The sequence below is a fragment of the Dromiciops gliroides genome, chromosome 2 (assembly GCF_019393635.1).
Source record: "Dromiciops gliroides isolate mDroGli1 chromosome 2, mDroGli1.pri, whole genome shotgun sequence".
NCBI classification, from domain to species: Eukaryota; Metazoa; Chordata; class Mammalia; order Microbiotheria; family Microbiotheriidae; genus Dromiciops; species Dromiciops gliroides.
Window position 1 is genome coordinate 23,692,373 of NC_057862.1, and position 22,489 is coordinate 23,714,861.

A 22,489-nucleotide genomic window follows, 5' to 3' on the forward strand; every position below is an offset into this window, starting at 1 on the left:
AAGATGAAATGACAAAAGGTTACATCAGGAAGTTTCATTATTTTTAACTTTTGCTTAAATATTTAAAGGATATTTTTATTCCCCACATTCTAAAAAAATCTATAATGCATGTGATGGTTAAATTTAACATTACAAATTAATTATATAAGAAAAGACAGGGTGGGGGGAGCCAAACCTTTCAACAGCTGTTAGTTATTTTTATTTTTATTTATACAGATTTAAGAAATGCAAACAAAACAGATGATTATATACAGGTCTATACACACATATAAACATATACAAAGGAGGCAGCTAGGTGGCATAATGGATAGAGCACTAGCCCTAGAGTTGGGAGAACTTGAGTTCAAATCCACCTCAGACACTTACTAGCTATGTGACCCTAGAGGAGTCACTTAACCCTATTTACCTTAGTCTCTTCACATGTAAAATGAGCTGGAGAAGCAAATGGCAAACCACTTCAGTATCTTTTCCAAGAAAACCCCAAATGGGGTCACAAAGAGTCAGCCACAAATGAAAACAACTAAACAACATATATGTGTATAAATATATATGAAAATCTGCATGTGTACATACATCTACTACATAAATACATACATGTGTAATCTACATACATCAATATACATATACATGGGGGCAGCTAGGTGGCACAGTGGATAAAGCACCGGCCCTGGATTCAGGAGTACCTGACTTCAAATCCGGCCTCAGACACTACACTTAACTAGCTGTGTGACCCTGGGCAAGTCACTTAACCCCCATTGCCCCACCAAAAAAAAAAAAAAAACATACATATACATACACACATATATATGTATATATAATAGAAGATATCCACACAGACACATGCTTGTGACTTGTGACTCCACTCAGTATGATCTGTCCCAGCTTCGAACTTCTTTCATTAACATTGTGACCATTGGAGTGGCGCCACCTGCTGGAGAGTTCCTGTAGGAAAGCTCCGCCATGAGGAGAAGGCATCTGAGGGCAAGCCATGTGGCTTGGGCGGTCAGTTCCTTGGCATCAGGAAGTGACATTTTATGTTTCCGGTTTAGACAGGAGGCTTCTGGGAGGAGGAAGGAAGCGTTGGGTCCTTTTTGTTCCTGACCTTGCTATGGCGGGTTGGATGATGGGGTCTCTTAGAAATAGTTAGATTTTTACCTTTCTCTGTGATCATTAGATCCTAATGCTCTTTAATAAATACTTAAAAGTCTAAACTCTTGCTAAAGCTTCTAATTTATTGGTGACCACTTGTTAGATTTTTAGACAGTATAGCTAGATGGCAACTTTACAACATGAAGTAGCACTCATCTATAACCTGGGATCTTAAAAGAGTTACACTGAGAGGTTGCGTTACTTGCCCAGGATCACACAGCCAATCTGCATCAAAGATAGGATTGACTTTTGCAGACTCCAAGGCTGCTCTGCTAATCACTGAACCATACTACCTTTCATGTATTTAGCTGCATTCAGTGAATTAAGATATTTTGCAATAAATTTTAAATTAAAAAAATTAAATACAAGTTCACAGAAATATATTCTGTGTGTGTCTAGAAAGGAAAAAGGTTATTATCTCAGATCACTCTCTTTTCATTAGATAAGTGGTGGGGGAGTAGCTAAGGAAGCAAAATGGTGCATGCACCACCAGATTCAATAACAGATGATGGGTTTATTCTACTTAACTGTTTTTCTTTGTTACAGCAGTAGGGGTAGAGCAGGAATACTTAGAACTAACTGCAATGTAAAAGCAAAAAGTGTCAATATAATTTAAAAACAAAACTGAAAATGGGCCAAGTTCTTCTAAATCCTCTCCTAATGAGTGGCTTCTGGAAGTTTTAGCTAAGTTTCCGTGTGTTTTTAACAGTAGAAATCCAGAACTCCCCCTACTGACATCTTCTTCCAATATTCCAGGACTGTGTTCCCTCTATCTTGCCTCAGACAAATAAACATCATACTGTAACAACTCCAGCATTTAATCTCTTGGAATCACTAACTTGACATAAAGTATGAGGTTACGATTTGTAATGCCTGCTGAAAGCCTCCATGGGACCTGCTGACCTGCTGGGGGGGACATCAAAGCCCCCTGCTTCATAGGCTTCACATAACACATCAAGAAGAAAAGGAGCCAGGATTATGAGATCTTTGACCTCAGGTATCAGGGGAAACATAAGGAGAAACCATTTCCCTTGTGCTAATGGGAAAGGAAGTGGATTTTAAGTGCAAGGGACAGTTGGGATATGAGAGTCTTTGTTTGAAGATTCCAGCTGTTGGCTGACCTACAATTCTACAGCTTCTCTTGGGGACAGCGAGCAAAACTATGTCACCAAATATCAGAGCTGGAAGGAATCTCAGACACCATCCAGAGTAGCCAGTATATGAGCAAGAAGGCACTCTAGGAACTTCTCCCTTAGTGGCCATCCATTTCTGGCTTGAATAGCACAGCTGTGTATATGTATGTGTGTGTGTGTGTGTGTGTGTGTGCGCGCGCGCGCGGGGGGGGGGGGGGTTCTTACTATAATTATTTTTTCCATTTGAGACAGCTCCAATTGTGTGTAAGCCTTTCTGTATCTTCTACCAATTGCTCCTAGTTCTTCCCTCTAGGGCCAAGCAGAAGGTTGATCGCACTTCCCACTTCCAAGAGGGATCATAGTAGGCATTTAATAAATGCCTGTTTCCTTCCTTTGGATTTTTGCTATTGTTATTGTTCAGTCATTTCAGTGGTATCCAACTCTTTGTGATCCCATTTAGAGTTTTCTTGGCAAATATACTGGAGAGGTTTGCCATTTCCTTCTCCAGCTCATTTTACAGATGAGGAAACAGTCACAGGGTTAAGTGACTTGCCCAGGGTCACACAGCTAGTAAGTGTCTGAGGCCAGGTTTGAACTCAGGAAAGTGAGTTTTACTGACTCTGGGCTCTACAGCACCATCTAGCTGCCCATCTCCCTATAGCCCATGGCTTCTCTGTATTTCTGATTTACATTTTCTGAAATCAGATAAAACCCTGTGATCTTTGTAAAATTCAGATGAACAGCTATCTAGCCATGTGTTGCCCCATAATTTACATATGATTTTAGTTTTTTAAAAAAAACATTATGTCAGGGGTCCTGTTGACACCTCTTTCAATTATGATCCATGAAAATTAAGAACAAGCTTATACTAGTAAGGTTTATGATGGCTAGCTAAGTAAAGAGTTGGTATTTGTTTGTTTGTGGTGTGTGTGTGTATGTGTGTGTGTCTGTGTGTGTCTGTGTGTTTTGCCGGGAGATCACTCTTACTGCATACATTATATAGTAAAAAGAATAATAGACATGGAGTCAGAGGGATAGGATTTATAGCCAAGCTCTTCCTCTTACTAACTGTGTGACCTTGGACAAGTCATTGGGCCATTGATCTAGACCATGAAGTGAGCTCAGAGACCATGGAATCCATTAGATAAGACGATAAGAACTACAGAGGTCACATCAATTCTGGGAACCTCATGTTTCCCCTCTCTACAATAGGGTGTGTGTAGGAGTGGGCTACATCAAAGCTTCTTAAACGGTGGGTCACCACCCCACATGGAGTCACATAACTGAATGTGGGGGTCGTGAAAAATTTGGCAACAGTAAAAGGTGATGTATACCAATTTTCTATGCCTATATACCCAGGGTCACATAAAAATTTCTTGGGTATAAAGGGGTCACGAGTAGTAAAAGTTGAAGAAGCCCAAGCTTACATATTCTGTAAGAAGCCTTCAAACTCTAAGTCCTATGTTTGTAGGAACTATAATCCCGTAAATTGAGTGGTCATCACTGGTACTTTAATCCCAATTCTAATCATCTAATTAAAGTGGGAGAGCTGACTAATATTTGTGCAATAAGGCATCCTGTCACAGTGGCAATATGTCTAGCATCAAATTATATCTCAGTTTATAGTCAATAATTTAGAAATTCTCTCCTTATAAACTGAAATCAGCCTCTCTTCTTCAAAGACATTCTCTTCTTTATACCCACTGGACTTTGGCACAAACTGCCCCCAATCTATGGTTTCTCTCTGCAGTGCCCCCTGTTGGTCATAAACTGTATGAGGTGAAGGTAACATCTGGGAATTTGTCAGTTTAGATTATGGCTATGCCCAAACGTATTTATAACATGAAACAATATTTCAGTAAGTTATGATCTAGCCAACATGAATCTCGTGACACTCAGTAAACTGTTCCCAAATCATATGTTACCTTCCTGCCTCTCACCACAAGGTGAGTATTTGCAGAATGTGTTTTGGAATTTAATGTGTTTAGGAATTTTTAATACCTATAGACACATTATTTCATTTTTTCGTTAAAAATGTTTCTATTTTAAACCACGAACCAAAGATTCACACAAATTACAAAGGATTATGCATAAAATGTGAAATTCCAAATGATTTATTATTTGCTTTTTTTTTTTCAGGGCAATGAGGGTTAAGTGACTTGCCCAGGGTCACACAGCTAGTGTCAAGAGTCTGAGGCTGGATTTGAACTCAAGTCTTCTTGAATCCAAGGTCAGTGCTTTATCCACTGAACCACCTAGCTGTTCCCTACCATTGGCTCTTTTAATTGTTTTACTTTGTTTTACTTCCTTTTTGAAAAAGTGTTTATTAAAATTTTTTTAAATGAATGATTTCCTTCCCTTTCATCTCTGACTTCTTTCTTTCCTTTCTCTGTGTATATGTATGTCTCTCTGTGTCTTTTCCCCCTCAGAGGTACCTTGACATAGTGGTTAGAATACAAACTTTGCAAATCACAAAGACCCCAGGTTCAAACACCAATTCTGAGATATAGTGGCTGAATAGAGGCTAGACAAGACCAATTCCTCAGTGCCCCAGGCCCTCTATGCACTCTCTGAAGTCTCTAAGTGGGAGAAAAAGCACAGATCTGCATCAGTATAGGGAGTTTCCTGTGCCACTGAAACTACAGGTCTAGGCAAAGTATATTACTTTCATGTTTTTACTACTGTTGTTGATGTTGTTAAAGTCAGAAAGATGTAACTTCACATACTACCCCTGCCGGGAATCGTTTGATGCCAAGAAATTCATTTAACTATAATATGCTCCCAATTAATTCTTGAGAATGGAAGTCCTTAACCTTTCCTGGGTCTTGGATCTCTTCAGTGGTTTTGTGAAGCCCTTCTCAGAATGTTATAAAATGCATAAAATAAAATACACAGGACTACAAAGGAAGCTAACTGTATTAAAATAGTTATATGCACACACACACATATATATATAGATGTGTATATACATGTGTGTATTCATACATATAGATGCATGTGTATGTTCCTGGGCTCCAGGCTAGGAACGCCCACTCTAGAATTGTTCTACTAGCTTACATAGACCAGCTGCAATCAACACTGGTAGATGGAGTTCATCACACTAAGAAAATCACAGATCATTTTGTATCATCATTATAATAAGCATGTAAACTGTTTTAATTTTGCTCTTGTCAGTCTTCATGACTTTATATGAGTCTATCCATATTTCTTTGCATTTGCCATTTCTGACCATACTGACTATCATTTCTCAGGGGCCTTGTACCACACAAGTAGGATTGGTACCAAAAATAACAATTGACCCTTAATTTCAACCAATTTCTGCCATACTTCATAATTGGTGAATTTTCTTCACCACTACCTGGAAATTAATGCTAGTTCTCCCTATTTTTATCACTCACCAAGAAAAGGAGCTAGAAAATGAATCTTTCTTTGATCTAAGTAAAGTTTCTCCTACTTTTTCTGCCTTTTGTTTCTTTCTGATGATTTGCCCATTTGCTAGTCTCTTTGCTTAAGTGTGTTGGCATCAAAACCAACGTGCTAATTATGGGCAGAAATTTTAAAGGTCTAGTGAAACCACATCATTTTCGTGATAAGGAAACTGGCACATAGCTGGTGGGTTTTGTTACTATCTAAGTATAACATAGCGGAGTGACCAGAGGCAGCAGGACCATTTATAATGCTACAGCACAGACTAATAAGGGGAGGGGGAGAATTAAGGTAGTATCAGTCATCACATGGAGAAATGGTAAGTAGAATGCCTATATAATTTCTGCATTTTTACCATGATCTCTCAAGAATTTGGGGACATAAATACTCAATAGAAGGGTGTATGTGATTAGAGCATCTACATACACTAATAAGTGTGCAAGAGCCATCTGGAAGAGCTGTTCTTCCAATTAACTTTTCTTCCAAAGGTTATAGAGAATTCCACTTATATAGACTAAAGCATTAACGAAGGCAGAATATGAACCCCAGGGCTCTTACTTGTGAGTTCCACTATATGCTGGGGTCATGTGTAAAGTGGTCTAATTGATATTCCTAGCCTCCGTCTCTCTCCTGAAATCCAGACAAGCATTTCCAGTGACTTCTTAGAAAGCATGTTTGTCACATGGGTCTACTACCGGCACTTCAAATTCAGCTTCTCCAGAATCCAACCCATTACTTCTTTGCCACACCTTAGCTTTTTCTGACATCTCTTTTTCTTTAAAAAAAATTAGGAACTATAAAATCATCCACAAACATAAACATATATCAAGAAAGACAGATGAAGAGAATATGTATATGAAACAGGGACTCTATTACACAGGTGATTTGTAACAAACCCTACACTTGACTTGAGACTGTCACCATAGGAAGGTGAATTAGAGCTCCTGGGGGAAACTGAGGCTGAACAGAGGGAGAAGGCATGCACTTATGGAAAAGCTTTCAGGGAAAATTGGGAAAATTACCACAGGGAAGACAAGAGTTAATAATGAACTTCCACTGAGGGGAAAGCCTCCCAGCCTCCCAAGGCAGTCACTCACTGGCAATAAGCACTTATTAAATGCTTACTGTATGCCAGGCACTGTGCTAAGTGCAGTCCGTCGCCCTTTTGAACAGCTCTCATTTTTAGGAATTTGTTGCTGCTTTCTACCTTCCATCTACCTCTTGATTCTGCCCTCTGGCTTCCAGAAGAATCAATCAGATCCCTCTTCCTTGGGACAGTCCTTCAAATTTTGAAATGGCCACCAGGTACCTCCATAAGTCACTAAGCAGTCAGTCAATAAACATTTATTGGGGGGGGTCTCCTATGTGCTCTCAGGCACTGGGCTATGTGCTGGGGTTACAAAGAAAGGTTAAGAAGAGGCTCTGTTGGGGGCAGCTAGGTGGTGCAGTGGATAAAGCACCAGCCCTGGATTCAGGAGGACCTGAGTTCAAATCCGGCCTCAGACACTTGACACTTAACTAGCTGTGTGATCCTGGGCAAGTCACTTAACTCCAATTGCCCCAGAAAAAAAAGAGGCTCTGCTCACAAGAAGCTCACATTCTAATGGTGGAGACAAAATGCAAATAGCTATGTACTTGATAAACAAGAAATAACAGAGGGAAGGCATTAGAATGAAGAGAGATTGGGAAAGCCTTGCAAAGAAGGTAGGATTTTAGCTGAGACTGTAAGCAAACCAGGGATGCCATGAGGCCCAATATTCCTTGATTTTTAGGAGAGAAAACTGTTTTGTTTTGTTTTGTTTTTGCATTCTGTAACTGAGAATAAACATCATGAACTAAAATTGTCTCTTTTCCCCTTCCCCCTTTACATCCTGTTTTCATAGAATGTGGTCAATCCTTTTACCCCCTTATGCATGTCAGTGTGCCATATCCTTGGACTTTTTATTTTTTGCACGGCAATTAAGGTTAAGTGACTTGCCCAGGGTCACACAGCTAGTGTCAAGCTTCTAAGGCAGGATTTGAACACAGGTCCTCCTGAATCCAGGGCCAGTGCATTATCTACTGTTTCACCTAGTTGCCCCATATCCATGGACTTCTATAATTGCACAGCACCCCCCCCCGGGACCAAGTTTCATGTGCCCCCTCCCTCTTCAACTCCAACTCCAAGAATCCTTATATACCTCCAAGGCTCAGCTCAGATACCACCTCCCTCCTCCAGGAAGCCCTTACTTTTCATCGGTGCTCTCTCACTTCATAATTGCCTATTTGTATGCTGTATTCTCTCCATCAAATGTAAATTGCTTGAGGTTCAGGAATCTGTGTGTATGTATGTATGTATGTATGTATGTATGTATGTATGTATATGAATATACATATATATGTGTGTATATGTGTGGTGGTGGTGTTTTTGTTGAGTCACTTTTCAGTTGTGTCCAACTCTTTGTGACCCATTTTGCGTTTGCTTGTCAAAGATACTGGAGAGGTTTGCCATTTTGTTCTCCAGCTCCTTTTATAGATGAGGAAACTGAGGCAAGGAAGATTAAGTGACTTGCCCAAGGTCACACAGCTAGTCAGTGTCTGGGGCTAGATTGGAATATCAGTCTTCCTGGTTCCAAACCCAGTGCTCTATCCACTACACCATCTAATATATATGCTGGGTCTATGAGCATGGGCCAACAATAACAGCAGAATTCCCTTTGTCTTCATCAAAACTGAGTAATCCAGAGGAGTCAAGTCAAACTAAGAAGCATTTATTTAATGCTTACTATGTGGAGAAAGCCAATGGACCCTTAAAGGGTCAAGGGAAGGGGATATTCTTATTTTCCTTCAGAGACATGTACTGAAAAATACTTTTTTTAAAACCACAGACAGTACAATTTAGATTTATCTTGGAAAAGTTGGTAAATGAGGATGAAATAGAGGTAGTGATGTGTATATATGTGTATATATATATATATATATGCATTATATAAAGAAATTTGCATGTCTGAATATATATATGTATACATAATATGTATACATATAAGTAGACAGATATAAATAGATCTATAGATAGATCTATCTCTATCTCTATTTGAATCTAGAGCTCCTAGCATCATGCTTTTCCCATGGTAGGTACTTGAAAGGTCTTTGTTGAATTGAATTGTTTGAACTGCTTTCATTTCTTTCCCATGTCCTTAAAAATCTAGGCTAGCCCCTGACACTAGGTCACTTGTGGAAAGAACATTAAGACCCTTCCCTCACTTAATATGAGTCTCATACCAATAGGAAACTTGGCAAGTTTGAGGAAAGTGCATCAGGAGAGTAAAGATTAAATGAAAAATTCAAGGAACAAAGTGTTTCACTTTTCCTCCAAAAAAATTCCTAAAGTCTATGCAGAAGGTTATTTTGTTCAGCAGATAAACAAGAGAGGAGTGAAACAGAGACAGAAGAGAGAAGGGAGAAGGAGTCGGGAAGGCGGAGGAGGTGCAGGAGGAGGAAGGAGAGAGAAAGAGAGAGAGACAGAGAGAGAGAGAGAGAGAGAGACAGAGAGAGAGAGAGAGAGAGAGAGAGAGAGAGAGAGAGAGAAATGAGATGAGGTGAGGTGAGAGAAGAGGGTGGGTCTTGCTGTAATTTCACTCTTTCCATGGTTTTAAGATTCTGAAAGTTCTGGGGTGTGAAGAAGGCTCCAGGGCCTCCGGTTCTGTCCTATTGCCAGTAAAGTCAGGTTAGATTATTGCATCTCCTTCATTCCCACATACTTTCAAGAGAACATGCTTCAAACTTGTCAAAATCTTGGTAATTTTTCTATCCCCTGAGGAATATTTTACCACTGTTGGCTGTGAAACAACTGAAATATTGTCTTCTATTTGACTTTACTCAAATGGTATGTCACAGATCCATTGGATTGTTGCCCAGAGAAAAGAAAGGAAAAACAAGAAAAATATGGCAGGGAGATACCGACTTCCAGCTCATAAATATGAGGGTCCATGAACGAAACTGCAGGAGCAAAAGTAAGATTCCCTCGCATAAATTTCTTGAGCTTAGCCAGGTAAGGCATCAGCTCAGAATCTATCTATCTTATAGGATCCCAGCATGTTAAATCTCTACCATCTGGCAAGTTAGCGGGGTTGATGTAATATGGCCTGTCTCTGACCAGCTGAGCTCAGCATCTTTAGTTCCATCTTTTCTTTCCAAAGAAAAGTGGGAGGAACTTTTCTTGGATGACTATAATATATCTGGTGGGTTTCAAGGGATTCCAGTAACACTTTCTTCTCTAGCTCTCTTGTCTGTTCCTCAATACACTGACTTGGTCTCTGAGCATGGTTCAGCAGCAACACGGCAGAATTCTCTTTGTGTTCATCAAAACTGAGTAGTCCAGAGGAGTCAAACTGAGCTGAGAAGTGTTTCTTTAATACTACTGTGTGAACATAGCCAATGGACCCTTAGATCAAGGGAAGGAGATGGTTTTAATTTTTCTTCAGGTATATGTAATTTAAAAAGTTTATTTTTACACAGATTTAGATCTATCTTGTAAAAGTTGGTAAATGAAGATGAACTAGTCCTAGAGATAAATAGTATTATTTTTTTGTGTGCGGGGCGGGGGGGGGGGGGGGCAATGAAGGTTAAGTGACTTGCCCAGGATCATACAGCTAGTAGGTGTCAAGTGTCTGAGGTCAGATTTGAACTCAGGTCCTCCTGAGTCCAGGGCTGGTGCTTTATCCCCTGTACCACCTAGCTGCCTCCCACCTCTGGCTTCTAATTAAAGACTTCATGGAGAGGGAACCTTCTGTGTCTCAAGGCAACTCATTCCACTTTGGGATAACCTCAATTGTTAAAAAGTTTTCCTGATATTAAGCCCACTTTTTGGTAACTTCTGCCTATTATTCCTGATTCTATTCTCTGAGTTCAACTTTTTGCTGTTGTTGTTTCATTTCAATTGTGTCCAACTCTCCGTGTCCCTGTGGGATTTTCTTGGCAAAGATACTGGAGTGGTTTACCATTTCCTTCTCCAGCTCATTTTATAGATGAGGAAACTGAGACAATGAGGATTAAATGACTTGCCCAGGGTCACACAGCTAATCAGTGTCTGAGGCACGATTTGAGTTCTGGTCTTCTTGAATCCATACCCAGAATTTGTTCTATTTGAACTAAGGTGCAGCTAGGTGGCACAGTGGATAGAGTGCTGGACCTAGAGTCTAGAAGAACCTCAGATACTTACCGGCTGTGTGACCCTGGCAGTCACGTAACCCTGTTTGCCTCAGTTTCCTCATCTGTAATATGAGTTGGAGAAGAAAATGACAAACCACTCTAGTATCTTTGCCAAGAAAACTCCCAATGGGGGCACAAAATGACTGAAATGACTGAACAACGATAGCAAATCCCTCTTCCCCAAGACAGCCCTTCAAATATTTAAAGAAAGCTCTCATGACCCTCCTGAATCAGCTTTTCTCCAGACTAAATACAGCAGTTCCTTCAACCAAACCTCAAATATAGACTCAAGTCCCTTCTCCATTCTAGTTACCCTCCTCTGGACACTCTCTGATGTATCAACAGGCTTCCCAAACTGTGGAACCCAGAACTGAACCCAAGATTCTAAACAGGCTCTCATGAGGATAGAGTACTGTAGAGTTTTCACTTCCCTACCTCAACCCCTCCTAATGTAGCCCAAGTTCTCACGAATCCCACTGTCCACTGCCCTGCACTACTGACTCGTGTTGGGCCATATCCTTTTATTTTTCCCACAGATGCGATCTCTCCATGCCTCCCCCCCATATTAGACTTGTCAAATAGGCCTTTTTTTGTATCCAAGTGCAAGACTTTATATTTATCCCTACTGAATTTCATCTTAATAGATTCAGCTCATTACTTGAGCCTGTCAAGATTGTTTTAGATCCTGACATAGTCATGTCCCATGTTAGCTATCCTTCCCAACTTTGTGTCATCTGCAGATTTGATAAGCACCCCATCTATGCCTTTATCCAAGTCACTGATTAATAAAATAATGTTAAAATACACATGAGGCTATGTAATAACAGATCCTTGGGGAAATTCACTAGAGACCTCCAGACATGTTGACATGGACTCATTAACAACTAGCATTTCTGGAATATATCTGACTGGACCCTCATTTCATCCATCTTTTACCATCTTCATCATATGAATCATAGGAAATACTTTATGAAAAGCTTTGCTGAAATCTAGATAAACTTTATTCACTTCAGTCCCCTCACTTGGTTTATTAATAATACTGTCAAAAAACAGAAATTAGTTTAATCTGGAATGATCTGTAAAGATAAAGACAAATATTAAGATAAAGGTAAACGTAAACGTAAAAGTGAACATGAAGATAGAGATGAAGATAAAAGTTAAAAGTAAAGAAAGAGGTGATGTTCTCACTGTCCTCTACCCCACATGACATCACCTCTTTAATGATCCATTCTAAAGTTTTCCCCAGAATAAAAAGCAAAGTCACTGGTTTGCAAACTTTCATCTATTCCTGTTTGTTCTTCTTTGAAAATTGGTACATTTATCCTTCTCGAATCTGAGATTTCATAACTTTGTTGTTTTTTGGTTTTGTTTTTGTTTTTTTGGTGAGGCAATTGGGGTTAAGTGACTTGCCCAGGGTCACACAGCTAGTGAGTGTTAAGTGTCTGAGGCTGGATTTGAACTCAGGTCCTCCTGACTCCAAGGCCGGTGCTCTATTCACTGTGCCACCTAGCTGCCCCCAGATTTCATAACTTTGGACAGTCCCTTCAGTGGCCCAAGTCTCAACTCCTCTAGAGAGTCAACAAGCACTTATATTAAGCCTCAGAGCTACACAGAAAGCTCAAAATATTACCTCTAGATCAGGGACTCATCCATTTTCATGTCATATGTGCTTTGAGCAATCTAATGAAGCCTATGGGTCTCTTCTCAGGATAATGTTTTAAATTGATAAAATAAAATACAGAAGACTACAAAGGGAAGCAACTATATTGAAATAGCTATCAAAATATTCTAGAATAATACATCTAATGGCAGGTCAAATAACTAGAGCAATTTCAACGTAGTAATGAGCATAAATGATATTTTGAGATAAAGTAAAGTAATATGAAAATATCTGTGAATTCTATTGGTAAAAAAAAATTCCCAGGTGATGCTCATATTTGGAATAAAGGATAAATTTCAGTTAGGGATTAGGTAAAATAAAAATGTAATTTAAAATCCAGGGTCCTCCTGAAATAGATCCATGGATCCATTGGAATTCTCTTAAACCCAAGTTCAGAATGCATGTTCTAGACCTTGGCAGACAATCTTCATGATTTGCTCTACCCCCAGATTTCACCACCTGCTTTCTTGCCGTCCTACTCAGAAGCCTATAGAAAATTAATGAGGTGGGTCTCCAGACAGCAGCCAAAGAGCCCATCATAGGACACATAATGGAAGCCTTCCCAGCTAACTAGGAAAAGGCACTCTGTTGGCACAGTCTTCAAAACCCAGAATTACTTCCAAACCATTAGAAGGCATTGAAGTAGGACATGAATGAGCTTATGTAATGTAAAAGAAGCTAAATAAATGCAACAAGCTAATTAAAATAACCTTGGATATGGCTTTTGTCCAATGCTTTTCATATTTCTGCAATATGTCCTCAAGTGTGCTTCCCTTCCCTCCTCCTATACCATACTTTTTAATAAGTACTTAGCAGAGTGTGAGGTAAAATTCTAGTCTACAAAGGATTGTCTTTGCGGACTCCATTGTGCTCAGCAAAATGAGTAGAACTAGGAAATACTAAATGGGCCACTTTAAAAACATTTGTAAAATTTCCTCCATTAGCCTGAAGGAAGCCTATATGCCACCAATACAAAGTAATGTAAACCAAAAAAAAGGCATTGAACAGTGGCTGAACTCAGATGAATTGCAATGACCAATCTTGGTCCCAGAGAAAAGACAGTGAAACCCATTCTTCTTGTGAGTGGGGAATGGGAGCAAAATGTTGGTTATTCCACCCCCTCATTTTATAGATGAAGAAACCGAGGGCCCAGAAGTTATGATTTGACCAATGTCAGGTAGTGAGGTGGGAAACGAGAGAGCAGATTTCTACATCTAGGTCCTTTGACTCTAAATGCCATCCTGGTCCTTGTCAGTTTTGTTTCACTATTTTTCTTTTTTACAAGGGAAGGAGTTGGGGCAGCTGGGTGGTGCAGTGGATAGAGCACTGGCCCTGGAGTCAGGAGGACCTGAGTTCAAATTTGGCCTCAGACACTTGACACTTACTAGCTGTGTGACCCTGGGCAAGTCACTTAACCCCAATAGCCTCACTAAAAAAAAAAAGAAAGAAAGAAAAGAAACCCTGCTATAGAAACCCTTCTATTCAAGTGAAAGTGACTAGCCTCATTTTCTGACTTGGTTACAGTTTGTGAATCTTGGTGTGTTCAACTGGTGTAAAAAAATGAGTGGATGTTAACACTGAGAGTAAAGTGGTCTCACACCCAGATCATTGACATATGATAGATGAGGAGAAATGCAAGCTTCCCCCCAAGTGCCCCCTGGATTCGATCCAGCAAGTTGGGCAAGTTGTCTCCCACCACTGACTCCTTGGTTGACCGGGAATGGGAACGTCAGACAGAACCAGCTATTAATGACGACATGCTGGATGGAAGAAGTTAGGAAAGACACTACTGAACCATAGCTTTGGGATATAAATGAGACAAAATGCACGGATTCAGAAGGTGCCGGAGACAACAACTAGTCCAACCCTGACATTTTTACAGAAGGGGAGATTGAGGCCCAGAAAGCTATAGTGACTTGCCCATTGGCTCACTGGTAGTAAGTGGTATCAATTAACATTCAAGTTCTTCTCCCTGAAAGAGCCATCAAGTCGTTTAGACTCTTCACCTCTTCCAAAATCAACTGATTACTGTCAGCAGGTCAATTCTACACTATTTATGCTGCTGCTAAAGACTTCATTCTCTTACTGCTGGAAATACATCTCTGTCTTTAATCAAGTACTTTGTAAAAACAAAATCAATATTATATGACCTAGGTGAGAAGAGAAAATCACACACACACACACACACACGCACGCACGCACGGGCACACCTGCACGCACTCCCACCTGTTCCTTTTCACTTGTTTCTTTAACCCCATGACTTGTTTATGCAGCTAATTGCTTTTCCCTTTGCGGATTCCAAAGGCAGCTTCTATAAGACTTTGTGTTTTGGGGGAAGTTTTGATTTGGAACCAAAAGACCTGCATTCATCTTTCAGCTCCGTAGCTGACACCCTGCGCGAATTTGGGGAAATCACTTAACTTCTCTAGGTTCTAATCTGTAAAATGAGGCAGGCAGACGGGATGGCTCAAAGAACTGGCCTATCCAGCTCTAAATCTAAAATAAACTAGGATTCCATGCTAAGCCACTTCACTGTTGGAGGCTCCCATTTCCTCACTGATAAAATGAGAAGGCTGAACTGGATGGACTCTCCAGCCCCTTTGAGATCTCTGCCTCTGACCCTGAAGTCCCTTACCATCAGCCAGGGCCAACCAAAACATAACACACTGCTGATGGGAGCAAGAACATTCTGATCGCCACGGCATTAAGTCAAGTTGAAACCTTGAAAATGGGATGGCACCTCGTTGTGAAAAACAAAACCTATTCAAAGACACAACTAGCATGTGGCAGAAATAGAATTCAAACGCAGGTCCAGTCATTCGAAATGCAGAACACCACCTACTTTCCACCATTCCATACCTGCATTCCCAGTGAACCGAATAAAGGCCCCAGTCATTCTCTTCTAATCATTTTCTATCATGTGATTTGGCTTTTAAATGTTTACTTTTTTTTTTATTTCAAAGTGTAAAAGCCATGAATGGGCTCTCAGGGAATTCCTAGAATCTGGGGTTCATTTATCCCACCTCCATTTCCATAGTTTTTGTTTTTCCTTATTCTTAAACACCAAATGTATTACAGGCATAAGACTATAGGATGTTTCTAGTTGAAAAATATAAATAAAAATCCTTGAATGGTAGACCCTGAAAAAGTTTGGATGAAAATAGGTCGGGGGCAGGGGGCATGCAAACAGTCACAGAATTCCAAGTACTTTGGTCAAGTTGGAAGGAGCAGAGTATATGGTAGGAGGCAGCCTAACAGTAGAAAAGGAGGCCCATGCTCCCCTGGGATGATAGTTGTTTTGTTTTGTTTTGTGGGGAAATGAGGTTTAAGTGACTTGCCCAGGGTCACACAGCTAGTGTCAAGTGTCTGAGGCTGGATTTGAACTCAGGTACTCCTGAATCCAGGGCCGGGGCTTTATCCACTGCGCCACCTAGCTGCCCCCTCCCCCCTCATGATAGTAAGACATAGGTCCTGAGCTACTCTGCTATGACTGACTGGGCGGGAAACAAGAAAAGTCCTCAGAGAAACCCAGGTGCCTGGTCCCCAGAGAGAGTCACAGGGAAGTCAGGGATAGCCAGTGGTCAGCAGAGGAATCAGCCTCTATCCTGACTCAGCTTCCTAACCCTTATGACCTCCTTAAAGCACATTGCTTTCCTTGTGTGGTTTCCTGCAACCAAGCTGGTATGCAAGAGTTGGGGGGGGGGGAGAATGGATTCAAGAGAGAGAGAAATTGGGGGGATAGAGATGGATTGTTAAAAAGATAAAAAGAAAGAGTGAAAGAGAGGGGTAGAAAGGAAGCAAAAAGGGAAGGAGAGAAAAGGAAATGAGGGGAAAGGGGAGAAAGAAAAAGGAAAGAAAAAAGGGAGAAGAGCAGAGAGGGGAGGGAGAAAGAAATTAATGCCAGAAAGGGGAGAGGGAAGAAAAAGGGGATGAGAGACAGAGAGAGAGAGAGAGAGAGAGACAGACAGAGAAACAGAGACAGACAGACAGACAGACAGAGAAACTGAGAGAGAGAGAGAGAGAGAGAGAGAGAGAGAGAGAGAGAGAGAGAGAGAGAGAGAGAGAGAGAGAGAGAGATCACAGCTCTCTAAACTTAGGGCACAAGCGCACACAAGCTCTCTTCGTGCAGCAGGGACAGAACAAGCCCCTTTCCCTGCATCAGGGTCACTGCTTAATGCCCCCCTCCCCCGGCCGCTTCTTCGTAGCATTCGCAGACCCGAGTCCCGGAACTCCCGCCTGCGCCCCTCGGGTGCCCCGCCGAGATGCGGAGTGAGGTCTGGGAGCCAGGGATGCGCGCCAATGGCACAGGGTCAGCCCTGTCTCTGCGCCCCTTTGCCATCCCAGGCTGGCCGCGGAGGCGCCCACCCGAACGGGTCGGGATGGATTGGGGAGGGTGGTGGGGACGGCTGCGGGGGGCCAGTGGAAGCTGCCGGGGGCATCGGGGTGGGGTGGGGGGGCGCGGGTGCTCACCCGGGGTAGCCTCGGCCGCGGCGCTTCTTCAGCGTGAGCACCGTCTCCAGGACGAGCGGGAGATGAAGAAGTGTGAGCAGCCAGAAGCGGGTCTCCCTCTTCACCTCGGTCACCCGCCAGACGCCCACCAGCGAGTGAAGCACGAAGAGCAGCCGCGTGGCCAGGGCATTGAGCAGCACCAGCGGCTCCATGGCCCCGCGGCCAGCCCGCCAGCCCGCCGCTGACGGATGCTCTCTGCAGGGAGGAACCGAGGGCTGGCCAGATCGCTAGGTGCCCCGACGGGGCGGCCCGGCCCGCAGCCGCCCAGGGCCGCCCGCCTGCCGCGTGGAGCAGTCCAGCAGCTGGAGAGGCAGCGACCCTCCCCCGTCCAGCCGCGCTCCCTTCCTCTCCGCTGCAGCCGCCTCCGCCGCCCCCGACGGCCGGTTATAAGGCCGGGGCGCTCGGCTCGCCCCTCCCCCCAAACTTCCTGACAACTCTTTGGGAGCCAGTGAAACACACACACGGGCGCGCACACACAAACACACTCAGAGACACGCACGCACGCACATGCACACACGGGACAATCTGAATGGAGCCTTTCCAGGGCGCGCGGGAGGAGCGTTGGCTCGCCCCGCTCCTGTACCCCACCCCTGAGCCCGGAGCCAGCTGCTCCTACTGCTGCTGCTATTGTTACTGCTGCTGCTGCTGCTGCTGCTGCTGCTGCTAGCTCGATGACCTCCTCCGGGGTCACCCTAGAGGCCCGGAGCCAGCCAGACTAGCAGAGTGCAGTGGGAACCTGTAACTGCTGACGCGTGCTGTTTGCCTGAGTGCCGGGCCCCTCTCGCTTCCCTTCTAACACTCAGGCGCTGACACACAGGCCACCATCACACTCACGAGTATATACCCCCGGGTACATCCTGCACCATCTGGGACAGGGAATGAAGGTGCGGGCAAGAGATCTGGTAGACAGAAGGGAGGTCGTTCTGCCCTTAGAGCGCTCCTTCGTGCCAAGTACTTCTTGACCTCCCAAAACGCAAAACTTCCCCTGGGACTCCTCAAGTTCACTTACTGTTCAACAACCTACAACTCTCACATCTCTGGGGTGGGGTGGGGGGGTATTTTCCTCTTTAATTATAAAGGGTGCCGGGAAGTGCCACTGGATTTGAAGTCGCAAATCTGCTACTCCATACAATCAATGAACAATGATTGATTAAGAACCTATTATATATGTTCCAGGCACTGTGAAAGGGCCCAGGTATAGAAGGATAAATGTGAAATAGCTGCAACGGCTGGGGAAAAAAATTAGGGGGAGAACTATTTACAAATTATAGAGAAATGTAAGCTCCTTGAAGATAAGTCTTTGTCCCAGGTGGATAGTACAGCACCTGTCACAAATAGCTACTTAGCAAATGAACGACAAACGAATAATCTTGTTCAGGTTATTCAGTTAACCTGTCTGGCCTCAGTTTCTTCTTCTGTAAAATGAGAGAATTGGATTGGGTGGTATTCAAGGTCCTTCCAACTCTATCTCTATAATTTAGGAACTTCCAGGCTGATCACTTTTCTCACCTATAAAACGATGGGTTTGGGATAGAGGATCTCTGAGGTGCTGTGATGCTCTTGGGAAGCTTTCAAGAAAGTTCTCTCCACCTTGGAAAAAAAGTGTCTTGGAGAAAACAAGGCAAAGACAACACGACTAAGCCCACAGCCTTCCAATACCTCTTCAGATGGTAAGAGACAAAACAGAAAGGATGGTTTGGGATCTTTCCCCAAAAACCTGAGAGTTCCTTGCGTCAAAGAATTTCACTCTGCAGGCCAGGAACACAAATCATGACAAAGAAATTTACTTGCAGGATTATGTTTTTCAGTCCTGTCCTAATCCTCCATCAAATTGTTGAAACTGTAAGTCTCATCCATTCTCTCTGTTATCTGCTAACTCAGATGATTTTTATCAACTTCTCAAGAAGTCTCAGGGTGCAGTGCCCAAATCTATTGTTAAGAACTAACCTCCTTCAACTGATTTTCTTTCCAGAGTGGTAGTAACCAGGTTTTTCCTACTGTATTGTTGAAAAGTGAGTGCTGGTGTCTCAGAAAAGACTTCATTCAGTTTGGAAAAGGGGGGAAATTATTTTATCTACTACAGTTATACTTTTTGACAGGGTATCTTTTGCCCTTTGAGTGAGCTTTGGAAGGGGATGGCTGAGAATCAATGTAGGGACAGCAAAATAAAGATTTTTTTTTTTGGTCTGACATTGTGGTTGCATCAGAGCAGGGAATTCCTAGCATGAAAACTCCCTCCACCAGTATTGATCAATAGCTACTCTTAGAGTTACCTGATCACTGGGAGTTGTGGTGACTTGCACATGGTCAGTCACACAGTTAGGATGCATCAAAGGTGGGATTTGAACCACATCCTTAAGTCCCCAAGGCTAACCCTCTATCATTTGCACCCTTTTTGTCTCTCAAGAAACTAGACAATATAAAAGTTTGAAAAGCAAAACACAGTTCTATTTGTTATTTGGTATCATGAAGTTTCAGCATGGGTAGCTAGGGTGGCTCAGGGTATAGAGCACTGGGACTTCAGTCAGGAAGACCTGAGTTCAAATCCTCCCTCAGACACTCACACTCAGTTATATGATGCTGAGCAAGTTACTTAGCCCTGTTTTCCTCAGTTTAAATGGCAAACCACTCCAATATCTCTGCCAAGAAAACCCCAAATAGGGTCCGCAAATGCCTAAATATCAACAACGTATTTTTCCATACCCTGTTCCCCAGGGTTACTTCCCCAATTCCCACTCCAATTGGTAGACCAGGTCCCCAGATGGCAGATAACTACTATTCCTTGATGGTTCTGGAGTAATCCCAAGGATTGATAGAATTTCTTATAATGTTATTCACAAATCCCTGTGAATGTGCTTCCCAATGATTATACACCAGATTTGATGGCTTTTAGAAAGGGTATTTAGTAGTCATACATAGAAAGGATAATTGCTACAGAAACTATTCTGCCCCCCCATTCTGCCCCCCAAACCAAGGATATACCTTCCTCTTGCACACACAAGGACCATAGGGGAAATGGGTTTAAACGTAACATGAAACTATGTTGGAACAGCTAAGTGGCACAGTGGATAAAGCACCAGCCCCAGATTCAGGAAGACCTGAGTTCAAATCCAGCCTCAGACATTTGACACTAGCTGTGTGATCCTGGACAAGTCACTTAACCCTCGTTGCCCCACCCCCCAAAAAAAAAAAAACTACATTGAAGTACACATGAAGGGAACCTTTGTGACAAAAAAATTGGTAATTGATTTCTGGGAGCCCTCCCCACTCTCCTTCATGGATGCCTCATGAAATTCTTCTTAAGTATAGCCTTCTGTTGGGGTCCAAGGTTTGGTACCTTTCTGGGGTCCATACCCTGCCATGAGAGGTCTCACTTTCTGAAATGTCATTATCTACAGGCACCTTCTGTTTTCAGCCTCTGGTGGCCACTGTTACTCTTTCTAGTTCCTGGTAAGACCTCTGATGACTTTTTTACAATGCTCCCAAATCACATAGTCTCTGGAGCTCCTTCAACAGTAGAGTAGCTTGCCACATATAAATAGATGCAGAGGTGTGTCTGATTCTTTTAACCAATCATAATATTTCCCAAGTACCATCATCTGTCTTCATTTAATGATCAAAACATTTATTCCTTTCCCTTTCATTTAAGATATGCTTCCACTTTGTTTATACTCTTGATTGACTGATTCAATTCAGCAGCCTAGGTCTTCTAATTACCAGACCTATCCACCCTTCCCCAGCCAGAAAACAAGGACTAGCTCATTCAACCCAACCACTGAAAAGTGAACTGAAATCCACCAACCCAATTGGTAGGTTGCATACATCCTTACTCTTAGTATTCCTATGTTCTTTCGAGAATCAACTGAAGCTCAGCCTACTTGATTTTTTTGATTATTTAAACTGCTAAAGCCTCCACCCCATCACTTTTTTGTTTGTTTTGTTTGTTTGTTTTTGAGGGGCAATGAGGGTTGAGTGACTTACCCAGGGTCACACAGCTAGTAAGTGTCAAGTGTCTGAGGCCAGATTTGAACTCAGGTCTTCCTGCATCCATGGCCAGTGCTTTATCCACTTTGCCACCTAGCTGCCCCCACCCCATCACTTTTTTTTTTTTTTGGTGTGGGCAATGAGGGTTAAGTGACTTGCCCAGGGTCACACAGCTAGTAAGTGTCAAAGGTCTGAGGCTGGATTTGAACTCAGGTCCTCCTGAATCCAGGGCCAGTGCTTTAATCCACTGAGCCACCTAGCTGCCCCCCACCCCATCATTTTTAATCTTTTTTGTATTGATTTTAATATTCCTACATATGTATATTTGGGCTCCTCTGATCAAATGTAAGTACGTTGAGGTCAGAAGCTGTTTGACTTTTTCTTGTCATTCCCAGCCACTAGCATAGAGTCTTGTGTATTGAATACTTGATCAATGCTTGTTGGTTCATTGATATTATTGACCCCATGTCGAAAAAAAAAAAGAAAGAAGCAAAGAAGCTTTTACTAGCACCTGCTATGTGCAAGGACTTCACAAATATGATCTCATTTGATGACAACTCGGGAAGGTAGAGGCTACTATGATGCCATATACTTGGAAGCCATCTCCCGTTGGCCTGATAATGTATCTTGCTACTGGATCCAAATGGCTCCAGAGGAGAGAATGAATCTGGTGACTTTGCAAATCACTTAAATCCAATTAATTGCAAGTCATGACATCTGGCATGGCCCTTTTGGAGAAAAAAGGATAAACAACAATAAGAACAATCATTTTACATAGACTGACAGGTTAAATGACTTGCCCAGGGTCAGAAAGCTAGTGTCTAAAGCCAGAGTCAGACTCCAATCTTCCTAATTGTAGGTCCAGTGTTCTATCCACTGCACCCCATTACTGCTTCTAAAAGACATTTCTCATTTAATTGTAACTCCCAGCTTCATAACCCTTCCAGATTTGTAAAAGATTTGTCTCATAACCATCCTGTGAGGTGAATGATAAACATATTGTTCTGCCTATTCTGATCAGGATTTAAGTGACTCATCCATGTTTGGAAGTATGGGACAGTGACAAAAACACTAGATTTTGAAGCAGGGGCTATAGGGTCAAATCTTGGCTGTGCCCTGGATAAGTTGTTTCCTGTCTCAGGGTCTTCGTTTTCTCATCTGTAAAATGATGGGATTGGACTAGATGACCTTTAAATTAACTTTCAGTGCTCTTTTTATGATCTATTAAGGTTCCTGAAGTGGATAGAATCTGACTCTAGACTCTAAGTTGAGCACCTTTTCTGCTTCCAATAGTGATAATAAAAATCTAATAATATGAATATAATGAAATAATAATGAAAGCCCTGAAATAAGACAGCCATCCCTGCCAACCATTGTCCTATATCTCTCCTCCCCTTTGTGGCTAAACTCCTTGAGAAAATCTTCTACAATTGGTGCC

At 42.3% G+C, this 22,489-nt stretch overlaps 1 protein-coding gene across 1 annotated transcript in view; it reads right to left on the reverse strand.

The window, feature by feature from the left end:
- Positions 1-17,235, reverse strand: part of TMEM26 (transmembrane protein 26) — a 48,169-nt gene extending 30,934 nt beyond the window's left edge. Inside the window, exon 1 of the mRNA XM_043986180.1 lies at positions 17,029-17,235. Within this exon, the coding sequence (XP_043842115.1) occupies positions 17,029-17,219 (191 nt within the window). The 5' untranslated portion in view covers positions 17,220-17,235. The remainder of the gene's footprint in view (positions 1-17,028) is intronic.
- Positions 17,236-22,489: the final 5,254 nt, after the last annotated feature.